Source organism: Schistocerca nitens, chromosome 2 (genome assembly GCF_023898315.1).
Source record: "Schistocerca nitens isolate TAMUIC-IGC-003100 chromosome 2, iqSchNite1.1, whole genome shotgun sequence".
Lineage (NCBI taxonomy): Eukaryota > Metazoa > Arthropoda > Insecta > Orthoptera > Acrididae > Schistocerca > Schistocerca nitens.
In genome coordinates this window covers 313,522,708-313,545,591 of record NC_064615.1, presented here as the reverse complement: position 1 = coordinate 313,545,591, position 22,884 = coordinate 313,522,708, and the positions used below count along the sequence as shown (strand labels likewise).

Sequence of the window (22,884 nt, the reverse complement as noted above, 5' to 3'; positions counted from 1 at the left end):
GATCCCTACAACCACCGAGAGATTTTGACTTGCCAGTTCGACAGAATTTGGCATGGTATCCCTCAGGAGGATATCCAACAGCCGGCCGGACTGGCCGGACGGTTCTAGGCGCTACAGTCTGAAACCGCGAGTCCGCTACGGTCGCAGGTTCGAATCCTGCCTCGGGCATGGATGTGTGTGATGTCCTTAGGTTACTTAGGTTTAAGTAGTTCTAAGTTCTAGGGAACTGATAACCTCAGAAGTTCCATAGTCCTCAGAGCCATTTGAACCATTTGATATCCAACAACTCTATGAGTCAATGCCAAGCCGGACAGCTGCTTACATAAGGGCGAGAAGTGTACCAATGCGTTTTTGACTTGCTCTATTTGTGAAACTCTTTCTTTCGAATAAATCATCCATTTTTCTCTGAAATTGTAATCATTCACTTGAGTGTACATGTGCGTCACATCTGCCGATTTCCGTCCCTTTCGGATAATTTATTCTTGGTGCGTAGTTTTTTTCCTTAGAGTGTACTTAGAAAATTAGACGCTTCATACATAGTGTTTCACGGCATCTATAGTTTGGTTGTCTTAATAGTGCGTTACTGGCCTCGTGACCGTAGGCGGCTGCTCATAGCGGCTGTAGTGCGAGAGAAGGTGGGCTGCGTTATCGCGTGCGGAAATTCAGCTCACCCTGAGGTGTCGCACGCATTCTTGCCCGTAAGGCAGGAATCGGCGTCGTTTACCTTACCACTTCCTTTTCGCCCGCGCTGCCTCGCCGCACCGGACCAGCCCGCTCCCATTGGCCGTTCCAATTTCTCCCGCGCCGCGATTGGCGGACGCGGTCCGAGGGAAAGGCCGCAGGAGCCCGCGACGGCTGCGGCGGCGGCTGCAGTGTGCCGGCAGCGAGCAGTGAGTGTCACTAGAGAGGCTGACTACCCAGCTACCGCAGCGCAGCTCTCCACACACCGCACAGTACCATTGCTCGAGCGACACTCCAGCCACGCGCCGACTCCCGCACCTGCTTGCCGCCCTCGCGCTACGCTCTAGCCTTTACTTCGCCACTTCGCCTGGTCCACAGCGGCAGCAAACATGGTGAGTTCTCACTGTACACGCCATACGATCTGCAAAGAACTTCCAGAAAAATCCACTTTGCAGCGTCGTTGCTTTGACACCTGACCCCAGTAAGCACACCGTTCAGCCGAAAACTCTCACAATAAAAAATTATCGTGTGTTTACGATCTGTTTGGTACTCAGTGTTTATGCTGCCGTCTTTCGTGTAACTAAAACCTGTCACGTTCATTTAAGCCTTACGCATTTCGATATGGACTCCCAAAAACATCTTGAGTCGCGCGAAGTTGCACTGCACTAGAAATTAGCATTCTATAGTTATTTTATATAATCTACCCAGAACACGTATGCTTATTTTTTTAAAGATTTCAAACATTTTTTGAATCGTATACTTACGTGAACACCTCCATTTTCAGAAACAATTTTTGTAGCAGCGTCTATTGTCCACTTTCGGTAATTTATCTGCTTTTCTGTTATTTGTGCTGGACAGTTTACACTCCCACTGCAAACACATGCACAAATTAAAATGTCTGGTAAACTTCGTGGATAACCGTGAAAAGGGTTCGCCACACTGTCTTTGCACTCCGTTGGAGTAAAGTGACCAGATCCTCTAACATAACAAGAGAAATTTTCTCAGGAGTAGAAATGTGACATCTGAGATACCAATGAAAAATTCGACGCATAGTAACAAGACACACTATTCTACACCTTTAGCAGCTAACAAAAGTTGAATAACATATTATATGAAAGAACCAAAGAAACGATTACAGTGTAACTTCAAATCCTTCATAACGCGTTCGAGAATTAAAAAAGGAAAAGTTGATGGCGGAAATATACATCGTAAATCAGGCTTTTTCATCGGACGACAGCATAAACGCAACAACTTTTCCCACAAAGGATGTTCTACAAATATTACACAGTCATTGTTGCGGATTTGGAAAAACCACATACGTTTACAGCAATTGTTGAGTTACGTAAATTTACACCTCAACCCCATCGATCAGTGCTACGACTGAAAGTCCACTATACGAGTGAAGGTTCTGGACGTTTGATCCGTTATTCAAGGACAATGAAGTCTCTAAAGTTTCGTTCCAAATTCAGCGACATCTCGTCACAGGTCTCGTCCATAGGCATGGTGCTGAAAGAACCAAGAAGATGTGTTGTGCACCTTGTGACAAAACAAAACAACAGATCTAGAGTGTTCTTTGACGAGACGCCGGCGATTCGAGTACATCACTTATTAATTTCTTTCCAGTATGGCCATCTGAACTTTAGGAGACACTCCTGTTTCATGTATACGTGCATTCCATACGAACCAATTCGTAGATGATAAGTTGACAATTCTGTACAGTAACTTTCAAAGTCATTGTATAACACTATATTCTTTGAGGCAGACCAGAAATTATAACAGATGATACAAGTTTTGAATTTCGGTGACATGTAAGCAACGACTGGGAACAACTTATGTCTCTATCCTTAGCGTTAGTGAAAACCGATCGTTGCAGCATTAATGGAAACCGATTATTGTTTCAGTAGGGCAGGCTCGAACTGCTGAAACTAGAGTTCAGATGGCATAGATTATACCTTAAAAAACTGTGTTACTCCGTGTGAGTTAAAATCCACAAAGCGAAAATGATTACACAGGAAATATCTTTAGCGGACGTTAGCATGACAGGTAGACTTTAAAACTTCAGTTGCCACATCGATGTAGGTAGTTTTTCGTTGAAAACGAGCAAATTTGGGAGCAGCTTTGTATAATGGTTCAAAGCTGTTGTAGACACTTCTCCGTTAAAAATAGTACGTCTGTTTACTGAATTAAAATTTCAGTTGCAAAGTCGTAAGATCTACCGTTTCTTCCCATATTACGAACAAGTATTGGAATTGTCTCGCAGCTAACTGTTAACATTGCCGTACATAACACTGCCGTGACATAACTGAAAGAAAGGGTTCAGTGGGTTTTGCTTGTCATCTGCAGAACTTATTTACTCCAGTAGAATGACTTGAATTCCGTTGTCATCAACAAGTTAGTCTTCGTTGCCAGTTTCAAACGCGAGACGACGTTCGCAAGAAGGAGAGTGTGTTTTTCTATTCTTGCGATGCCTGCGAGATGACTCACGACCAAGGTCAGCGTGGACTCGCTTTCAAATTAATAGCAACTGTTTCTGTGCTACAGTAGCGGTACGGAAAGTTGTTTATTTACCTAATGGACACAAAAGTAACATAAAACATACGTTAACACGCAATTATTTCCTGTGTCTCGTCGATAATAAACGCTGCCGGAATACGTCTTTACTGTGACGTGATAAGACCTTTCACTTTATAGATCGACAACAAATACATTTCACTGAAAAAAAAAATGCTTGAACTGACGTTCTTAGGTCCATGTGGTTAAGAAATTGTACGTCAGTATGCATCTACAGATCGTCAGACTGCCCGCATCTCGTGGTCGTGCGGTAGCGTTCTCGCTTCCCATGCCCGGGTTCCCGGGTTCGATTCCCGGCGGGGTCAGGGATTTTCTCTGCCTCGTGATGGCTGGGTGTTGTGTGCTGTCCTTAGGTTAGTTGGGTTTAAGTAGTTCTAAGTTCTAGGGGACTTATGACCGCAGCAGTTGAGTCCCATAGCGCTCAGAGCCATTTGAACCATCGTCAGACTGCTAGAGTTGACACAGCTATCTGATTTTATCCCCCCTCAGTGCTCAAATACAAAATTTAATGCAACATATTGTGAGCAATGTATCGTGAGACACTGACTGCGAAATTGTACTTCACAGGTGCCTATAACAGAGTACTAAGTTTCTCCTTACAGTTTCTTCCTTCTAAATTTTCGTCTATTCTCGCTGAGCTAGTTTACTCTACGTGGTGAAGGCTACTTGCGTTAACAAGAATCTTTTTATTTGCTACACTCATTTCCCCATATCCAGTTACATTCGCGAATGGTGTGTGGGGAAACTCTATGTCGGCGAGACTCCAAACGCGGCAGAGTTTCTAAAAAGTTTCCCGTCGTGATCGTTTCCCGAGATGTATTTGATTGGCACTGACATATTGTCTGACTTGGTGGATAATCGCTCTCTGATTTTTAATATACAGTATCTGTGATGCGCAACGCTTCTCATGTAGCGTCTGCCACGTTTGATGTTCATCTCCGGCACTTCCTCGCTCTCCCGAAAGAATGCGTTGGTCTTTGGATCATCTCTATCTTCTGTATTAATCTATCTCCAATACAAACCTTACCTGACAAGATTCCCACAGTGACGAATATCCACTGAATGATAGTACGGCATTTGCCACTCGAGTAACTAGTTTTATTTGGTCGTACACTTCAGGCAGCACTGCATGTGTGCACCTAGACTTTTACGGTTATTATTGTTTCCAATTATTTCGCATAATAGAACAGTAATGCGTCTTTGCGCCTATTTATGGACTGTGTGTCGTATTTATTTTATAGTCAGTTGCCAGTCCTTACGCTAACAGATCCGTTGTACGTCATCCTGTATGTCGGTTCAGTTTACTTGCATTGTAACTTCACAACATTCCACATCCGCGTATATTCTCACAAATATTCCTGCCTTACCCATGAGATCGTTCGTATGTATGGTGCACTATAGCGGTTCTGTAACGCTCTCTTGGTGTTTTCCCAAAATTACTTTTGCGTCTGACAGTTTCAGCCGGTTAAGAACGATGTGTTGAGTCTTAACTGATAGGATGTTCTTAATTCAGCCACGAAACTAAAGAATATACTTGTTTTTTGCTGTCAGTTAAAATTTTATTTTGTAGCTCTTGAGTATAGAGTATTGTGACGTTGACAACTTGGCTCTGCTTAGATTTGTTGTCCGTTTCTACCCACCGCAGTTTCTTAGAACTTATTTTAGGTGCAGATGGCTCAAAGCACAATTCTTCCACCAACTGAAATCAGATAACGAGGGATTTAATCCTCCAACGTGGATGATTTCTACTGTTATCGATATCGCTGTTATCGAAATCAATTAGACCTTACTTAAAAAAATTGTAGTTATAAGGTTAAGGTAAGTGGCGTAGTTGGGATCATTGATGGAAGAGAGCGAATGTAGTACTTACAGACTGAGTTAAGCAAATATACTCTCCAAGAAGTGGCATTAACGTATACAGATCGGGAAAACCGGGATCATCATTTCACTGTTTTTATCACAGATTTTTATTGTTAAAAGGGAAGTACTTTACTAATTTGACTGGACAGTTTCGTTTTATTCCTTGCTCGCCAGATTCAAAGAATCACTTTTCAATGAAGAATCAGTAAATCTACAGCGAGTACTTCTTTTCGCAGAGGGATATAAACGGTGACTCTTCTCTTACAAGTTCGTAATCGAAAGTAAACGAAAGCTTCATAAATGTAGTACAAGTATCGTCAGCCATGAGTAACTGTACATGGTATACTCTTGGTGGTATAGCCCTGGCGGTATTTTAGTCTATTCAGGCAGTGTTTTTAATCACGAAATAAAATAATTTACTGGAAACTAAGAGTCCGCATACAAGTTCTTCCTCAACAGAGCGACAACCATTATAGGAATGCAGAAAGCTCCACCGATATTTTCTCCTTAAGTTTATATTTTTCTTTTTTGATCAGGGCAGGCTTGCTTCGCTGTTAGACATAGGGGCTCAGAACAGGAAGCGGGTGTGGTAGAACAGTTAAGCTATTCGGCACTTCAGAGTTACGGGAGACGGTGGAAGCAGAACACAGCTAGACGGAGTCTCCCGCAGTGGCTGCAGTAGAAAGCTGGAACGAACACACACACACACACACACACACACACACACACACACACACACAGTCCACTTGGGGCGCTGGCGTTTTCACTGCAGCCGTCGTTGCTGCTGCTGAAGGAACAGCAGACGCCGCGACCGATTTTACGCTCTTTCTCCAAACGAGCTGTGAAGGGAAATGATCCACCAAACACCTTGATTTTCCTCTCTGCATAAAGGGCTCGTGGACATGTTTTTGTGGTTGAACAGGTATTCGAAACATGAAGAAAGAGTAGTTCGTAGTAAATACTCAAAATCAGATATGTATAGGATGAAAAGTGGTGCTTATCCTAAATTTTACATGGACAGATCTTTTGATAGCGTTTCAAAGAAGATTATAACGTAGGTAGATATAAAATAGATTTACGTCCTCATTTTGAAAAATGCAGACATCTGGATATCTCGTATTACATTCCTCAAGGTTGCCTTTTGGACACTCTAACAGGGGTTGAAATATTTTCTAATTTGAAATAGACGCAGTAGCTATTAAATGAACAAAGCTATCTCCGAATGAAGAGTTTGTCGAAGCATTTTCTGATACGTTGTGAGGTCTCATATCCCGGTTTTTAGCCTTTTACTTTTCTTTTTTCTGCGGGCTCACACATTTCTAATAGTAGATATGCAGTTGCTTCATTCTGGCCGTTTAGTGTACACTTGCGACCGCTTCCTTTTAGTTTGGTTCTCAGGGATCTAGTGTTTATGCGAGCGTCATCTATGCCTTACCTACATCGGAAGCTTCGTAATTTTTTGCAATTTTTCATTTTGAGATGGCTCCCTCTCACAATCAATTTTATATTATGTTTGCGATTTAAAAGCTACCAGCTTTACACTGTTTAAGCTGCAATCGTCAGTTCCAAAAACAAGAGCGCAGACATGCTCTCGATAAGATTGGCTCTTTTGGTCCGTTTTTTTGACGAGCTACTACACAACGGACCACTAGTATTTTACCAATTCGTCTTTTTCTTTCTTTTTAAGTAGAACAACTGACGATGACTAATTTAAGAAGTGGGAACTGGCCATGGCACTATTTTGTGATGCTCCACGCTGGGAAATACAATAAAAGAATACAATAATGCGAAACAAGTTCTGCCTAAGCGATGATAATAGCTCCAAACGTAGTAAATAGTCATACGAATCTCAGTTTCGTTCATTTCTTTATTAAACTTTATTAAACTTGAAATGACTTGTATGTTCGGTGATTCACGACCCTACAAGCAAAATCACGAAAATCTGCTGAGCTTCAAATAGAGTAATCTCTCCAGCACGTTCAACGCTTCAGGACGTTTCACTCTTCCGTTAAAATCCTCGTTCTAGCCTCAAGTAAATGGCTAATGCTTGATAAAGGTGGACCTTGAGACTCTGCCGTCCTCTTAAGTGACTTGTTACCCTGCACAAAAGTGATACAAGAAATGGGTGTAACAACGATTTTGAGGTGGTGTTTTTGTGAAGCAATTTTCTTGGAAGTGATTCATTGTAGATACGTATGGAGACATTACATTTGCTTAACTTTCATTATTCTGTTTACAGAATATAAACCTAACCTTGAACAAGTCTGCTAACTTTGCTAATACAATAATCGCCTGCAAAGAATATAGTGACCGTTAGAAATTAAGGTGCAGGTAAACTGCTAAGCATCGCTTGTTATTTTATTTTGTTTTATTGCTAGTTTCGCTTTCCATACGACAGCATATTCAAATATTCATTGCCCTGACGGTAACACATTAAACGTAAGAGTGGTACAAGTGCAATGAATATCTTAAGATACTCGCGTCTGAAATGGGAAACTAGTAATAAAGAAGAAAATATTACGCGAGATGTAGCTGTTTATCCGCACATTAATTCCACAAACATTACACCCTCAGCCGGCCGTTGTAGCCGAGCGGTTCTAGGCGCTTCAGTCTGGAACCGCGCTGCTACTACGGTCGCAGGTTCGAATTCTGCCTCCGGCATGGATGTGTGTGATGTCCTTAGGTTAGTTAGGTTTAAGTAGTTCTAAGTCTAGGGGACTGATGACCTCAGATGTTAAGTCCCATCGTGCTTGGAGCCATTTGAACCACTATACCTCCTGATACGTTTTCATTATCCGTCTGACTGCATTAATTTTTTGAATGACTGGTTTCGCTTCAGCACGAACCATCCTCAGATCCAATAACATCGGTCACGTCACAGATAAAGTGGTGGTATGTTTTATCCTGTCTCACAACAAGTAAATTTTGCCGAAAAGGCTCTGAGCACTATGGGACTCAACTGCTTAGGTCATAAGTCCCCTAGAACTTAGAACTACTTAAACCTAACTAACCTAAGGACAACACACACATTCATGCCCAAGGCAGGATTCGAACCTGCGAGCGTAGCGGTCACGCGGTTCCAGACTGTAGCGCCTAGAATCGCACGGACACTTCGACCGGCTTTTGCCGAAAATACATGGGTTACTCATGTAACTGATAAAATTAGATCTGAGTGTGATTAATTCTGAATAAAACCGGTCATTTAAAAAAAATAATGCAATCAACGACGGACAGTAAAAAAATTATTTTACAACCAATAATTGCCCATTATGTCCAAGGACATAGTGTCAATTTTTGCAGAATCAAGCCTACAGTCTACTTTTAGTTCTACAATAGTCTTTTGACAGTAAATTAATACAGTATCTGACTAAGAAATGTTGGAGTTGCATAACTTTGCGCCAGCCCCACTGGTTTGTGTATGCAACTCAGCCGGCGAACGGCGCCCTGAGCGCGCGCATATGTGGGTCGATGCAGACAAGCAACATATCGGCCGATCAGGAGAGCTGTCTCTCAAACTGTCAGATGCTAATGGCAGCCCTTGCTTTAGTCTTCTGGCTTCAACCGGCACGCGATAAGGGCCCGCGATACGAGACAGACAATAAGGTCTCCCCGATACACTTGATTGTGCAAGAATCACTGAGTCCATTCGTCACACTCGCTATACATCTTCTTTCGAAGGGCTGTTACAAGTGTGATATTTACAGCGTAAGTCTTGCGAAACTCACCGTCAAAGTTATCGCTGACGCAGTTTAGAACTTATTTCTTTGTCACCTCAAAGTCTAAAACAATTAAATTTTTCGCCGCATCTCTATACATCACTAATTCTGACACGGGACGCTCCAGCACAGTTTTGATATCTGCGGACTGTTTATTACTAACACTGATTCCTTGTAACGTTACATACTTAACAGGCACATGTAATGTCTCTTGCAGCGGTCTCTCCGCGATATTTTCAGAAAATTTTATAAATTATATAATTCAGTACATATCTCGAAATATCTCCTCTTATCTTACCGATTATCAATGCAAAGTAGTTTCAAGCCCAATTATTCCTTGGAGCGTCCATTTACTCCATGGAATAGCTTCTCTGCTATCTATGTTTTCTCTTATGAAAAGAATGAAGGAATTCTTGCCGATTAGTCGTGAAAGAAGGAGGATGTATATGTATGTATTGTTGAGCTAGTCGCCATCTTGATGAGATTCTGTATGAGAAAGAATTTAATACATGAACTAAACTAAAGTAAGTGTGTTCGCGTATTATTTAACGGATTATTCTTATTGTCAGTGTCTGCTTACTACGCTGTGTTGCACGGGATCAGTGGGGAACGTCTGATTTACACTGGACGAACCTGCCGTTTTGTATGCTCAAGATATCCAGTTACTTCAAATAAATAGGCAAACACGGTCTTACCAGCAGATCTCCGAAAGTTAATAATTATTACAAATGTTTTCAGGAGATCGACTGACAATTTTCGTCGCACCGAGACTTCGAAATTGCTTCACTGCCTCATGGAATTTGAGTTAAGCTCAATTTAATCAGGATAGAACAGTATTGAACTGTGTGAATGTGATAAGCTTGCTTTGTGATTGAAAATTCCCTTAACATACGCATGTTTTTACTATCCTGATCAGTGAAGCTAAATCAGGCCGGTGTGAGAGAGGTTTTTAAATTTTAGATCCCACAAAAAAAATATTAAACACAGATCAGGCAACAATTAAAATTCATAAGTAGCATTTAATGACAAAGCGTTAAGCGTCGTAAGGTACGATTATTTGCCTCACATTTCAATTTAAATGAAAACTAGCGTTAGAGTGGAGCCTTAAGTGCGAGAGACGCGTGTTGAACGACGGTTGGCAACGCAGTCTAAAAGCGGAAAACCTTGAAAAAGAGAGTCGATTGGCGTGTCGTCCTTGGACGTACCTTGCCTCAGCTGCCTGTTTTGTCCCCTGGTCTACTACCTTCCGAATTACCAGACCAAAAGTCTGGTAAGTATTAGTTTTTGCAGTTACTACCACCAGTAAATTTAACAATAAACGTATTTTTATTGAATTCCATCTTGAGCATTTCGTAAGTCCTTTCCCACTTTCATCCATACATGTTTCGATGTTTGAACGAACAAGGTAGACGACGGAATTTTGTTACTGTACAGAGAAACAGATTTCGCTTTTTAAATCACATCAACAAGATAAATACGAGGACAGAACACCATTTTACGATTGCATAGTCACTTTGAAGCATTTAGTGCTCATTGCTAAATCGTTATCTCAAAAAATGGTTCAAATGGCTGTGAGCACTATGGGACTTAACTTCTGAGGTCATCAGTCCCCTAGAACTTAGAACTACTTAAACCTAACTAATCTAAGGACATCACATACATCCATGTCCGAGGCAGGAGTCGAACCTGCGACCGTAGCGGTCGCGCGGTTCCAGATTGTAGCGCCTAGAACCGCTCGGCCACTCCGGCCGGCTAAATCATTATCTCTTATTCCGTAATGTTTGCATCTACTTAATGATAATGTTTATTTATTCTGCCAAAAACGGAAGGTTAAGCAGATAATTTATAGCGGTACGACATAGCGTTGCACGGCATTAAGGTTAGTAATAGGAGTGACTAAATACAGGAAGCAAATCCTTCTGATAATGTTGTGAAATGACAGGAAGATTTGTAGTCTATGCCCTCTCCATGATTTGTTGTAATCCTAAGCACTGATGAGACGAAGGGTCGAAATATTTAGCGGTACCTGGTAGAATTTACTTCAAAAATGGTTCAAATGGCTCTGAGCACTATGGGACTTAACATCGACGGTCATCAGTCCCCTAGAACTTAGAACTACTTAAACCTAACTAACCTAAGGACATCACACAACACCCAGTCATCACGAGGCAGAGAAAATCCCTGACCCCGCCGGGAATCGAACCCGGGACCCCGTGCTCGGGAAGCGAGAACGCTACCTCGAGTAGAATTTACTTCTCAACCTCTAGAAGAAAGTTGATTATCAAAATATCTCACTACGCTTCCTAACTGCCTATCGAGTCACAAGAGTCTAATGGATAAATGCTGTTTCTGGTGGTGTTTTCTGTAAAACTTCGCCGATAATATATTAATATTAGGTGTGGAAGCAAAGGAAATGTTTCTGAGAAAGTTTAGCAAAGTGAAAAACTTTTAATTTTCAGTTATTCTTACTAGCGTTCCACATCCTGTTGCATTTTCATGCATGGCATGAATAATAAAAACGTTTTATTTTTATGCAGTCAGGAACAGGTTGCGCATGCCGATGCACCTGCAACGCTTGCTGATGTGTGTCACGCGATTAGCTCTCGCGCCGCGTTTCGAAGTCGTCACTTGCCTACAGATAAGTTCACGCTGTGGAAACTGTTACGTACACGACTAAAGATGCTGCAAGTGCGAGGTAACAGTAATGGCCCACCGTTAAGTGCTCCGCAACCATCAGCGTGCCTGAAATGTATTAAACATTAAGGAGATGTACATCCCTTATGACTATCGAACTCATCATAATAATCTGTCAATAACATTAAGTGATCAGGTATTAACATTTATTCTTCAGTATTGGCAGTCTGTTATCATTTCAAGTGCAAATGTGAGGGTACGAGGTGCAATCGAAAGACGTTCCACAGTGAAAACGATACTGAAGTCGAAAGTGGGATGTACGCCGGGTAAAGTCCTGACGTGATAGTCAACATTTAATTCCGTATGGTCAATTAACTCGAATGCAGAGATGGCTCCCGCAGAAAAGGCCTTATCTGTTTCTCCCACAAGTCTTCCCGACATGAGGCAGCGATTCACCTCAAATGGTATCCGTATCAACAGGTTGCCGACAGACGTAAAAGACGTTTTCAAAACAGAAAAATACAAGCCCACGTTCATACCTGTGTAGAAGAGTTCCCACTTTGCTATTTTCCTTCAAATACCTTTTGACCCGTTAAATGCAGGAGGAGGAGGAGGAGGTTAGTGCTTAACGTCCCGTCGACAACGAGGTCATCAGAGACGAAGCACAAGCTCGGATTGGGGAGGGATGGGGAAGGAAGGCGGCCATGTCCTTTCGAAGGAACCATCCTGGCATTTGCCTTAAGTGATTTAGGGAAATCATGAAAACTTAAATCAAGATGGCTGGACGCGGATTTGAACTGTCGTCCTCACGAATGCGAGTCCAGTGTGCCAACCACTGCGCTACCCCGCTCAGTTATCGTTAAATATATCAGTGATTAGTCTCTGTCTACACCACTTGTCGCAAGTTATCCATAAAGTAGTGACCAATGTTATTTCGTTATCTTCCCAATCAGGAAGACGCGGAGATCAACTTTTAATTGTATACTTGTTGGCTTTTTTTGGCTCTGAGCACTATGGGACTTAACATCTATGGTCATCAGTCCCCTAGAACTTATAACTACTTAAACTTAACTAACCTAAGGACAGCACACAACACCCAGCCATCACGAGGCAGAGAAAATCCCTGACCCCGCCGGGAATCGAACCCGGGAACCCGGGCGTGGGAAGCGAGAACGCTACCGCACGACCACGAGATGCGGGCTATACTTGTTGTTCTGTTGGTCAAAAACAGCAATTTTTTGTGAGACAAATTCGATGATAAACAAGTACTTAGTACGTCTGAATAGAAATAGCAGAGTATAAGTAAATTTAAAATTGCCTCTCTATGACGGATTGGTTGGCGCACCATATCTGTTCCACTCTTGATGGAAATACGCGTCACCATGAGAATGATACTTGGTTATGTATGGATTTTAATGAAATGTAGTGGTATCATTGCCTAGGTGGCACACGACTAATGTGACGTATACCGAAGTTTGTTCTCAGAATTTACGTTATAGAATTGTTGTTAGAGTAATCCCTAAACATTTGTATGTGTGCAATGAGCACATGTGCAAAAATGATTGAGATTATATGAGATAAAATTAATACTCTTCAAGAAAAGATGGAGATAATTCGTTAGTCTCTTAAGTGTTCTCGCAACATAACCGATTATATCAAATTTTTATCGGGGAGCACGCCGTACTTCATAATGGACGCACTTACAATACATAAGAATATTTCGTAGTTCGGATGTCAAATTAAACACCTCTCAGCCGTCTACTTTCCAAACATATTTTATTTGGCTACCAGTTTTGGCGATTTACTATGCCATCTTCAGGCCTTTGACCGACGTGTAGGAAGACCATTTGGTCGGCAGATGATGGTTGAAGGTATCTCTATAGCAAGCAGAAGTCTACTTATACCAGTATTTCTGGCCCCTGTTTTGATCAGAACCGAAGTGGGATCTTCCCACACGTCGGTCAGGGGCCTGAAGATGGAGTAGTAAATCGCCGAAACTGGTAGCCCAATAAAATAAGTTTGGAAACTAGACTGCTGAATGGTGTTTAATTTGACATCCGCCGAGTCCCGCATCCTTCTCTGAAAAGATGGACATACAGTGATTTCATAGTTCTGTTCATTTATTGACATAATCATCGATATGGAAATCAGTTTCATGTGCCACCTGTGCATTAGTAAGGAAACTGACGTTCTCCAAATTCCTAGCCAACGCGACAGTAGAAAATTATTGAACCGTTACGGGCTGTCAAGCAATTAATTTCTGCAAAATGTATAATGTCTTGGTGTCGAATAATTCGTACAGAACCCTTACTGTGCTTTTCCGCTCCAACTGGATCACAGATGCATATAGTTGGACAATGTGTTCGATATCTTTTCTCAGTGACATCTAAATATTCATTAAGTAGTCATATGAAGCGCACAAGACCACTACTCTACTGGTCCACAGTTAAATAAAAACGAAACACATGGATAAAAGTAGCTAAACTATTTATTATTTAAAAAGAAATCGCCAGCTGAGGAACTGACGACTAGTTATCACTAGAGACGAACCCGATAGTGTAGGAAGATGCGCGGGATATAGTCAGTACAGAAGCAGCAACCGCAGAATGGATAGGCCAAGAGAGCTCTGTGACTCGTCATTGGATGTCATCTGAATAACAAATCCATAAAGAACATTTCCACCATTCCAGACTGGCCTAGGTCGACTGTTGATGATGTGATTGTGAAGTGGAAACGCGATGGAAAAAACGCAGCTAAATCAAACCCAAGCAGACCTCATATACCGTCGGACAGGCAGCGTCGAGCGTTGAGGAGGAAGGTTGTAAAAAAAATTCCACGAAACTAGCAGAAGAAATCATTTATGAGTTCCAAAGTGCTACCAACAGTCCAGCTGGCACAATGACTGCCTGTAGAGAGTTAGAAGGAAATCATCTCTTAATAAAACAGTCAAGATCGCAAACAATCTTTTATTTAAAAATGATGACCGTTTTCGGTCGTTTACTCCTCGCGTGACTTCACGCAACTGTTGTGTTCACCGCCGACTTCAGCCGTATGGTGCTTTCGAACTGAAGATGGAAAGCATAAACGCTGAAACCGTCATCATTTTAAATAAATGATTATTTGCGATTTTGACTGTTTCATTAAGTGATAATTTGTAATAGATCGCTGTTATATCTTGAACCACCGTTATCTAAATTTAGAAAGAAAGGTGTGGACAATAGTTGATTGGAAACGAGCGATCTGAAATAGTGAATCAAACTATACCGTGCAGCAATCCGATGCAAGGGTTTGGATTTGACGAATGTCTGTAAAACTTTTACCCGACACTATGCGTAGTGCCAACAGAGTAGCACGGAGGAAGTGGTGTTAGGGTATGGGAATGAAATTCGTGATTAGGGTGCGATCCCTTTGTAGCAGTTAAGAAGACGGTGAATGGGGGAGAATTTGAACATGTTTTGCAGCATTGCTTACACTAGAGGAACAGTTCGGAGACGGCAATATGTTAGTATCAGCGTGATAATGCAGTCTGCGGTGAGGCAGCACATGTAAGGTAATGGTCTGTGAACAACAACATACTTCAAATATTCTGGCCTTCACAAAGTCCCGAAATGAACCGAATGGAACACCTTGGGGATGAGTTACAGCGTCTACTTCGCTTCGGAACCCAACTTGATACCTTCTTTGGGGGCTGCCATTCCTCCACAGACACGCAGACACCTCATTGGAAGTGTCCACAGCGGAATTCAAGTCGTCATAACGGCGAAGGTGGACGTACCCCATATCAGTGCCTACTAATAGGTGCCAGGATACGTTTGATCAGATAGTGTAAACACCATAGCTCCCCGCAGTCACACCTGAAGATGACGAGTGGCTGCTTCGTAGAAACATTATAATTTCTCATTTTGTCCGTTATAAATGGTTTTGTGGAAGCCCATGACTGCGAAAAATTTGTTTATACGTAACTATCCTGCTACAAGTCACGATTTTCTTTTATTCATATTAGACACGACGCGTTTCGGGAATTGATTCACATTTTTAAGTGCGTTTTTCCCGTGTACTACGACGTTTTTACGCAATGTTTGTGGTGTGTGAGGTTCTCCTTTGTTTTATTGACTTCACTACAATATGTAAAAAACCATCGTTTTTGTGAGGTTCTACTCTGTTTTGTTGACTTTATAGCAACATACAGAAAACGCAGGTTTTTTACGTATTGCAGTAAAGCAACAAAACAAAGCAGAATCTTACACATCACAAACATTACTTTAAAATGGCATAGTACACAGATAAAATGCAACTTCCTGGCAGATTAAAACTGTGCGACGGACCGAGACGCGAACTCGGGACCTTTGTCTTTCGCAGGCAAGTGCTCTACGTAAGAGACGGGATACTGGCAGAAGTAAAGCTGTGAGGGCGGGGCGTCAGCCGTGCTTGGGTAGCTCAGATGGTAGACCACTTGCCCGCGAAAGGCAAAGGTCCCGAGTTCGAGTCTCGGTCCGGCACACAGTTTTAATCTGCCAAGAAGCTTCATATCAGCGCACACTCCGCTGCAGAGTGAAAATTTCATTCAGGTAAAATGCCGCTGAAAATGGGAATCATTTCCAGAAAAGCGTCATGTAAAACACGAATAAAAGAAAATCGTGGATTGTACTAGAAAAGTTATTTATGAACAGATCCATTGGAGTTTACACTAAATCATCCGACGTAACGCCCGGTCCTTTCAGCGGCGCATGGCAAAGTGTTACCGTGCGTCACAGCGGTGGCTTTCTGTTTGCTGAGCGGGTCCACACGGTGTGCGCTTTGGGGAAGAGCGGTCAGCCCGCCGGGTGAATGGGCGGCGGAGCCGTCGGCGGCCGCTGTCCGGCGGCGTTACGCAAGCGCGGCCAGACCTCTCCAGCTCCAGCCGTGGTCTGCCTTTCTCCAGCGGCCGCGGTGTCGCCTTGCACACTTCCTTCCTCTGGCGCGCCCATTCGCGTTTCATTTCGTTGCCACGCTCCTGTTACGTGCTAACGGCACCACGCTCCAGCCCGAGGAGGGCCGCCCTTCCTCGCCAGCAGCTCCCCGGCGCAACTGCGCCTCCAGTGGGCATACACAAAAAGAAGGGGCGAAAGGAACCAACGTCTTGGCGACGGAAAACGTCTTGGAATGGGAAAGAACCGTAGCACCATTCCCCTTCAGGTATATCCAACGAAGAGTGGCACGGTTTGTCAAAGACGAGAGCACTACGGAAATGCTCAATAAACTCCAGTGGCGGTCGTACAAGAGCCAAGAACGGACAGTAAGACGGTAAGACATAGAACACGGTGCTGGAATGTGGTCTTCCGCACCTACTGTTCACTCTGTACGTCGAAGAAGCAGTGTGGAAAATAAAAGAATGCATCAAGAGTGGTATTAAAATTCAAGGTGAAATGATATCAATGATAAGATTCGTTGATGACATTGCTATCCTCAGTGAGAGTGAAGAAGATTACATGATACGTTGAGTGGAATGAACAGTCTAATAAGCACAGAATAAGGACTGAGAGTAATTCGAAGAAAGATGAAATTAATGAGACATACCGGAAATGAGAACAGCGGGAAACTTGACGTCAAAATCGGTGATCAAGAAGTAGGTGAAGTTAAGGAATCCTGTTACCTGGGCATCAAAATAACCCACGACAGACGGAGCAAGGAGAACTTAAAAAGCACACTAGCACTGGCAAAAAGAGCATTCATGGCCAAGGGTAATCCACTAGTCTCTAACATAAGCTTTAATTTAAGGAAGAAATTTTCGAGAATGTACGTTTGGAGCACATCAGTGTACGGTACTGAAACATAAACTGTGGGGAAACTAGAACAGAAGGGAATCGGAGAATTTGAGATGTGGTGCTACAGGAGAATGTCCAAAATTAGGCGGACTGATAGGGTAAGAAACAATGAACTTCTGCGCAGAATCACACTTTCCACAGTGATGTACAAGAAGCGTTACAAGAGTGTATTGAAGTCTCCAACGATATCAAACTCTCTGAACTGATTGTCGAGTTTACCGGCACCTGTGTGTCACATCGTCTGTTGTCCACAGGCTGCCGAAAAAGGACTTGTAATATAAATATAATGTTAAGAAGTACTTATTTCTCTTCAAGTAGTGGATACGGAATATTTTCCTTCGTAGGTGCCACTACAGAGACGTTATCTTTAAAGAGGGAATCACAATATTTGATTTTTACTGACGAAGGAACTATTATATTTATTACTCAAATATCGCATTGTATAGTTAGATTTTAGAAATCTTATATTTGTATGTTGTTACCCGAGAGAGCTACTCGTAGTCGAGACAAAAACGGTTGTCTGTCTGGCCATCCCGAAATAGGTTTTCCTTGTTTTTATCAAATGTGCTTAAGGCCAACGTGTGGATGGCTCCTTAGAGGAGGGCGTGGCCGAGTACCTTCTCCATCTGAGACTGTGCTTCGTTGCTAATAATCTGCCTCACCGCCTCCTACCCCTGCAAGATTTCCTACAGCAACAACTATCGCTAATCACAAGATATTTCCAATTTCTGAACTACACATCAATTATTGTGGTTGCTGGGACCAGTGAATGCGCACTCTGATACTATTTAACTTAATGTTATATCGTGATTTACTGTTAAAGAACTCATGTAATACTGGACAGTATTAATTAATGCAAAATATTCATGATTGACATGAATACATAACTTGTTGCATCCCTTATCATTTTGGTTTCTAGTGGTATTGTCAAATTTACTGCTACATTAATATTTTTTCGGAGAAGTAACACTTTATGTTGTTTATATTCACGAATGTACAGAGCACAAATTATTTAAAATGCTCAAAAACTTAACGACCCAAGGCGTTTGTATTGCTCTAATGTCTCTTGTATATCAACGCACGCTACCACGAATGTTTTCATCTATAACTGGTGAAACTAATCAAACCATCATAACAGTGCTCTCTCCTCTATTGCTAGTGTTTAAAACAAAACTTTCAAGAATATGGCACATTTCCGAAGAGGAGTCATCCAGGCCTTTATACACACACATACACATACACACACACACACACACACACACACACACACACACACATACACACACACACACGACAGTCAGTATGCTTACGAGCTCTGACCTTTATCGATCTACATCAATTTATGTAGTTTTTCCTTTGTGTACCGCTGCCAACGTAGTGTGACGTCATGTGACTTCTACCAGCGGCTGACCGTACTCAATTCGGCAACTTTCCAGGCGCTCCCCTTGTAAAAAAATGGTTCAAATGGCTCTGAGCACTATGGGACTCAACTGCTGAGGTCATTAGTCCCCTAGAACTTAGAACTAGTTAAACCTAACTAACCTAAGGACATCACAAACATCCATGCCCGAGGCAGGATTCGAACCTGCGACCGTAGCGGTCTTGCGGTTCCAGACTGCAGCGCCTTTAACCGCACGGCCACTTCGGCCGGCGCTCCTCTTGTATGTCACACCTATTTGGCAGTGCTCGCTTACTGGGCAGGGCGCTCCGCCCTGACGGTTTCACCGGCCTGCACCAGTCCTTGCGTCCACTTTAAAATCCCAATATGACACCCAAAAGGTCCACGTAAATAAAGCGACAGAAATGTGTATCTCTGTTTGCTTAAGGGGCTCCGGAACGCCCTATACTTGCAATGTTAAAATAACGCTTATAAATTACATCTTTCCTCACAAAGTATTTGAGGTAGGAAGTTGAACTTTTTACAGATTATTTATTGGAATATGGGCTACAACTTAACACAGGGATTTTACAAAATTTTAGTTCAGTTATTAAAGATGATTTGTTTCAATTGTAATGAAAGTTCACAACATTTTTTGCAATTTTTTATTTATATATTCAAAAATATACAGTTTTTTGGAAAAAAGGCTGTGTTAAATTATGCAGAAGGTACTGTGTAACATTTACTGAAAGTTTGAAACAAATATGTTTGGAAGATCCTTAGAAAACATGTAATTAGTATGAGAAAATAAAAGTTTTGGGAATCGAGCGACAAAGGTTGGATTAACTTTTTAGTGCATTCCAGGTCCATAGGATGGATTATCTTCATCCTCTGCAAACTCCTCCTCCAGCTTCCTCTTGTTCCTCCGCCTGTTTACTCTTGCTTGTATTTCTAGACTCTTTACAGCCCTGTCTGCAGCCCGAAGGCGTTCCTTGTCTAAAGCAAGCATCGCTCGTACTATGTTAGAACCTATCTTCATTCCCATATTTCTAAATACCTTGCACCTTACAATGTTGCCATCATTGAAAGTCGCAACAGCATCATAAACACCAAAGTGAAGTGTTTCTATTCCAACAAATACAGTCTTGGGGATTCTCGACCATATAACACTATTTACACTTTCATTGGGGTTTTGAGTTTTTCCGTGAATACACTTTTTCAACAGTTCAGGTGCTGCTAAGTCTCTGAAAATAGGTTTTATCACCTCCATTATTGCATGAGGCAGACTATGCTTATGAGTGTACACTTCACCAGTTAGCAATCCTTCGTTATATTTACACCAACTGTCTTCTTCTTTGGGACACAAGCTATGTTGGGGATTTTCATCGTCTTTATTGTTTACAGTAATAACACATACCTTTGGCATTCCAACATTTCTCCTTTTCTTAAAAGCCTTCAGAGGATTTCTAATAACTTTACTTTTACTCATTATTATACTTCAACAAAACAGAGACTCAAGAAACAGAATTAATTACGAATATTTTCGAGATAACGACAGAGTAAATAAACATGAAACAATCGACAATCACACCAGCGATATATATTGAACCATCACAGGTTAGCCACAACACATACTTTATCTCACATCACTAAAATGTACCTGATGAACACGGACGTTAATAATAACACCATTTGACAGCAGTTTAACAGCGCCACAGTGGGTCACGCCCATGTAGAACACATTTCAAAAAAAAATTAAAAATAGTTGTAGTCTTCGGAATTGAATAAATTATATATCTATTAAAAGGTAATAGTCTGCAGATTCAGAAAACGCAAAAAAGTAAAAATTGAACTTTTCATGATTTTGAGCCTTTCCGGAGCCCCTTAACCTCCCGCAGAAGCGCTGAATAATTCGGTGGTAGTGAGCTGAGAAGGCTCACGGAACCAAAGTATGAACGATATCTCTCATTTGTCTCAGGCATTAGCAGTTCAAACAGGTTTCAGTTGCTGGTAACCGTAACAGACAGGGAGGTGCCCAGATGGCAATTATAACGGCAGTGGCGTGCCCAAGGTTGTTGGCAAGGAGACACGTGTCGCGAGAGAAAAGTTGCTCTCGCCAACATTTAACTGCCCCGCACAAGTAACTCACTTGCGTGACTTTTGCGGAAGTACACAGTCGAGTTTATAGTGACGATGGCAGCTTCCGGATTTCAATACTTGAACAAAAAATTGTCATCATCTATTTGCGGAATAAAGCTTACCACAAATTTGGGTTTGTAATGTAAGTGTTGGATGCTTACTGGAAAATCTTCATATATATGGAAAGTTGATTATTGTGCTGGCATTGTGAAAATACGTAGTACGACTGAGGTTTAAACTATTTTCGGAGATCGCTTCTGATGAAGTGGGTGTCTGCTATGACATGAGGTTACTAAATGGATGGCCTGACATTACTAATTTAAGTCGAGGTAGTCAAATCAGCTGTTTCTTTTGTTTCATTTGGAGGAAATTACCATTTGAGTTTAAGATTCCCCTTCTTAGCCAAAGTCGCGATGTCCCGATGCAGAAGACATTCTAGACCCGGAAAAAGGGCCAAATTTTCAATATAAAAAAAAGGTGTTGAGTTTGGCTAGCACCAGGACATAGAGTTCGTCTGGCCACCGTTGCTGTAATATATCTGGAATGACGGCAACAGAAACCTTTGACTATAATTCGTCCACAGAGTGGACTTGCGGAATTCGAGAAAACCACGTCTGTTTTAATAAGTGATTAGTTGTGTGCCAGTACTAGTTTTCGGTTTCTCTCATCTGCTCATTTTCATACTTATGTATAACGTCACAATGCGACATTAAGAATGCACGAACTCCAGTCGCTGCAGACTGCAAGGGCTCGGAGAAACGCAACGTTTAAATGGCTCTGAGCACTATGGGACTTGACATCTGTGGTCATCAGTCCCCTAGAACTTAGAAATACTTAAACCTAACTAACCTAAGGACATCACACACATCCATGCCCGAGGCAGGATTCGAACCTGCGACCGTAGCAGTCGCGCGGTTCCGGACTGCGCGCCTAGGAAACGCAACGACAAGGCGGCTCCACAAAGACAACGTCCTGAATACACTGCAGCATTCCCGCGGTGTTCCAATGCTCGTAAACTAGTACTGGATTCTTATATTTTGTCGTTAGTGATCTTTGGCTCTGGTTGCTGTGTAGTCGCAAAAATCGCTACTGCAGCGAGACGGTAGTGCGAACTTTACCTGCGTTGGGAACGTAAGGTTTTTTTTCACTTTTTGGAGGGAGTTCATTTATACTGTTGAACTTATAATCGTAAAAGGTTGTCGTGTGATCGAAATCAAAACACTGAACTGTATACACGAACAGGTACACATGTGTGAATAATACTTGAGACGGAGCATTACCTCGCAGAGTAGAATCTACAGCGTCTCACGATAAGTTCCACCTTTGCTTTTGAGTCGATGTGGGATGGCGAAGTGTCCAAACAGAACAAAATCTGTAGACGTCAGGACCTCTTGTAATCAGTATCGTCATCTGAGCACTATGGGACTTAACTCTTGAGGTCATCAGTCCCCTAGAACTTAGAACTACTTAAACCTAACTAACCTAAGGACATCACACACATCCACGCCCGAGGCAGGACTCGAACCTGCGACCGGAGCGGTCACGCGGTTCCAGACTGAAGCGCCTAGAACCGCACGGCCACACGGCCGGCTCACCCACGTATTACCGTCAGTAATGGAAGATATGATAAGTAGTAGGAAAATTAGAAAAAGAAGATCTCCGTAGAATCAGCATTAATCAGTGGTCGGTTGTACTGTTGGAAATTGTACGCACTCGTTTCTGACTAATGAGCATTCAGCGATTTGGTACTCTCTTCTGCGTTTCGTTATTTGCATATTTTCTTCCCTGCATTTTCACTTCTGTTACACTCGGGGCGAAACGGCGATTTTTTTTTTTTTGTATTCCCCGTTTCTTATACAATGATAAATTTCATGCGTCTCGTGAATTAATTTCACCAAGTGGGTGGCTCGCTATCAGGCAAGGGGGCGTAATAATACGAGAGATCGGGGGCTCATATTGTGGTTCTGCATGGTTTCCCTGAATTGCTCAAGGCAAGTGCTAGGATGATGACGTTGAGCAGGACATGGGGGATTTCCTTCCCCTTCCACTCCCATCACAGTTCATCTTCTGTCTACGACGATTTCATCGTCAAAGCGACGTT

At 42.2% G+C, this 22,884-nt stretch overlaps 1 protein-coding gene across 1 annotated transcript in view; it reads left to right on the top strand.

Annotated features, from left to right (window-relative positions):
• The first annotated feature begins 861 nt into the window (after positions 1 to 861).
• The window catches only part of LOC126236082 (probable chitinase 10), a 390,810-nt gene continuing 368,787 nt past the window's right edge, over positions 862 to 22,884 (top strand). The window contains exon 1 of the mRNA XM_049945145.1: positions 862 to 1,073. Coding sequence (XP_049801102.1) covers positions 1,071 to 1,073 — 3 coding nt within the window. The 5' untranslated portion in view covers positions 862 to 1,070. The remainder of the gene's footprint in view (positions 1,074 to 22,884) is intronic.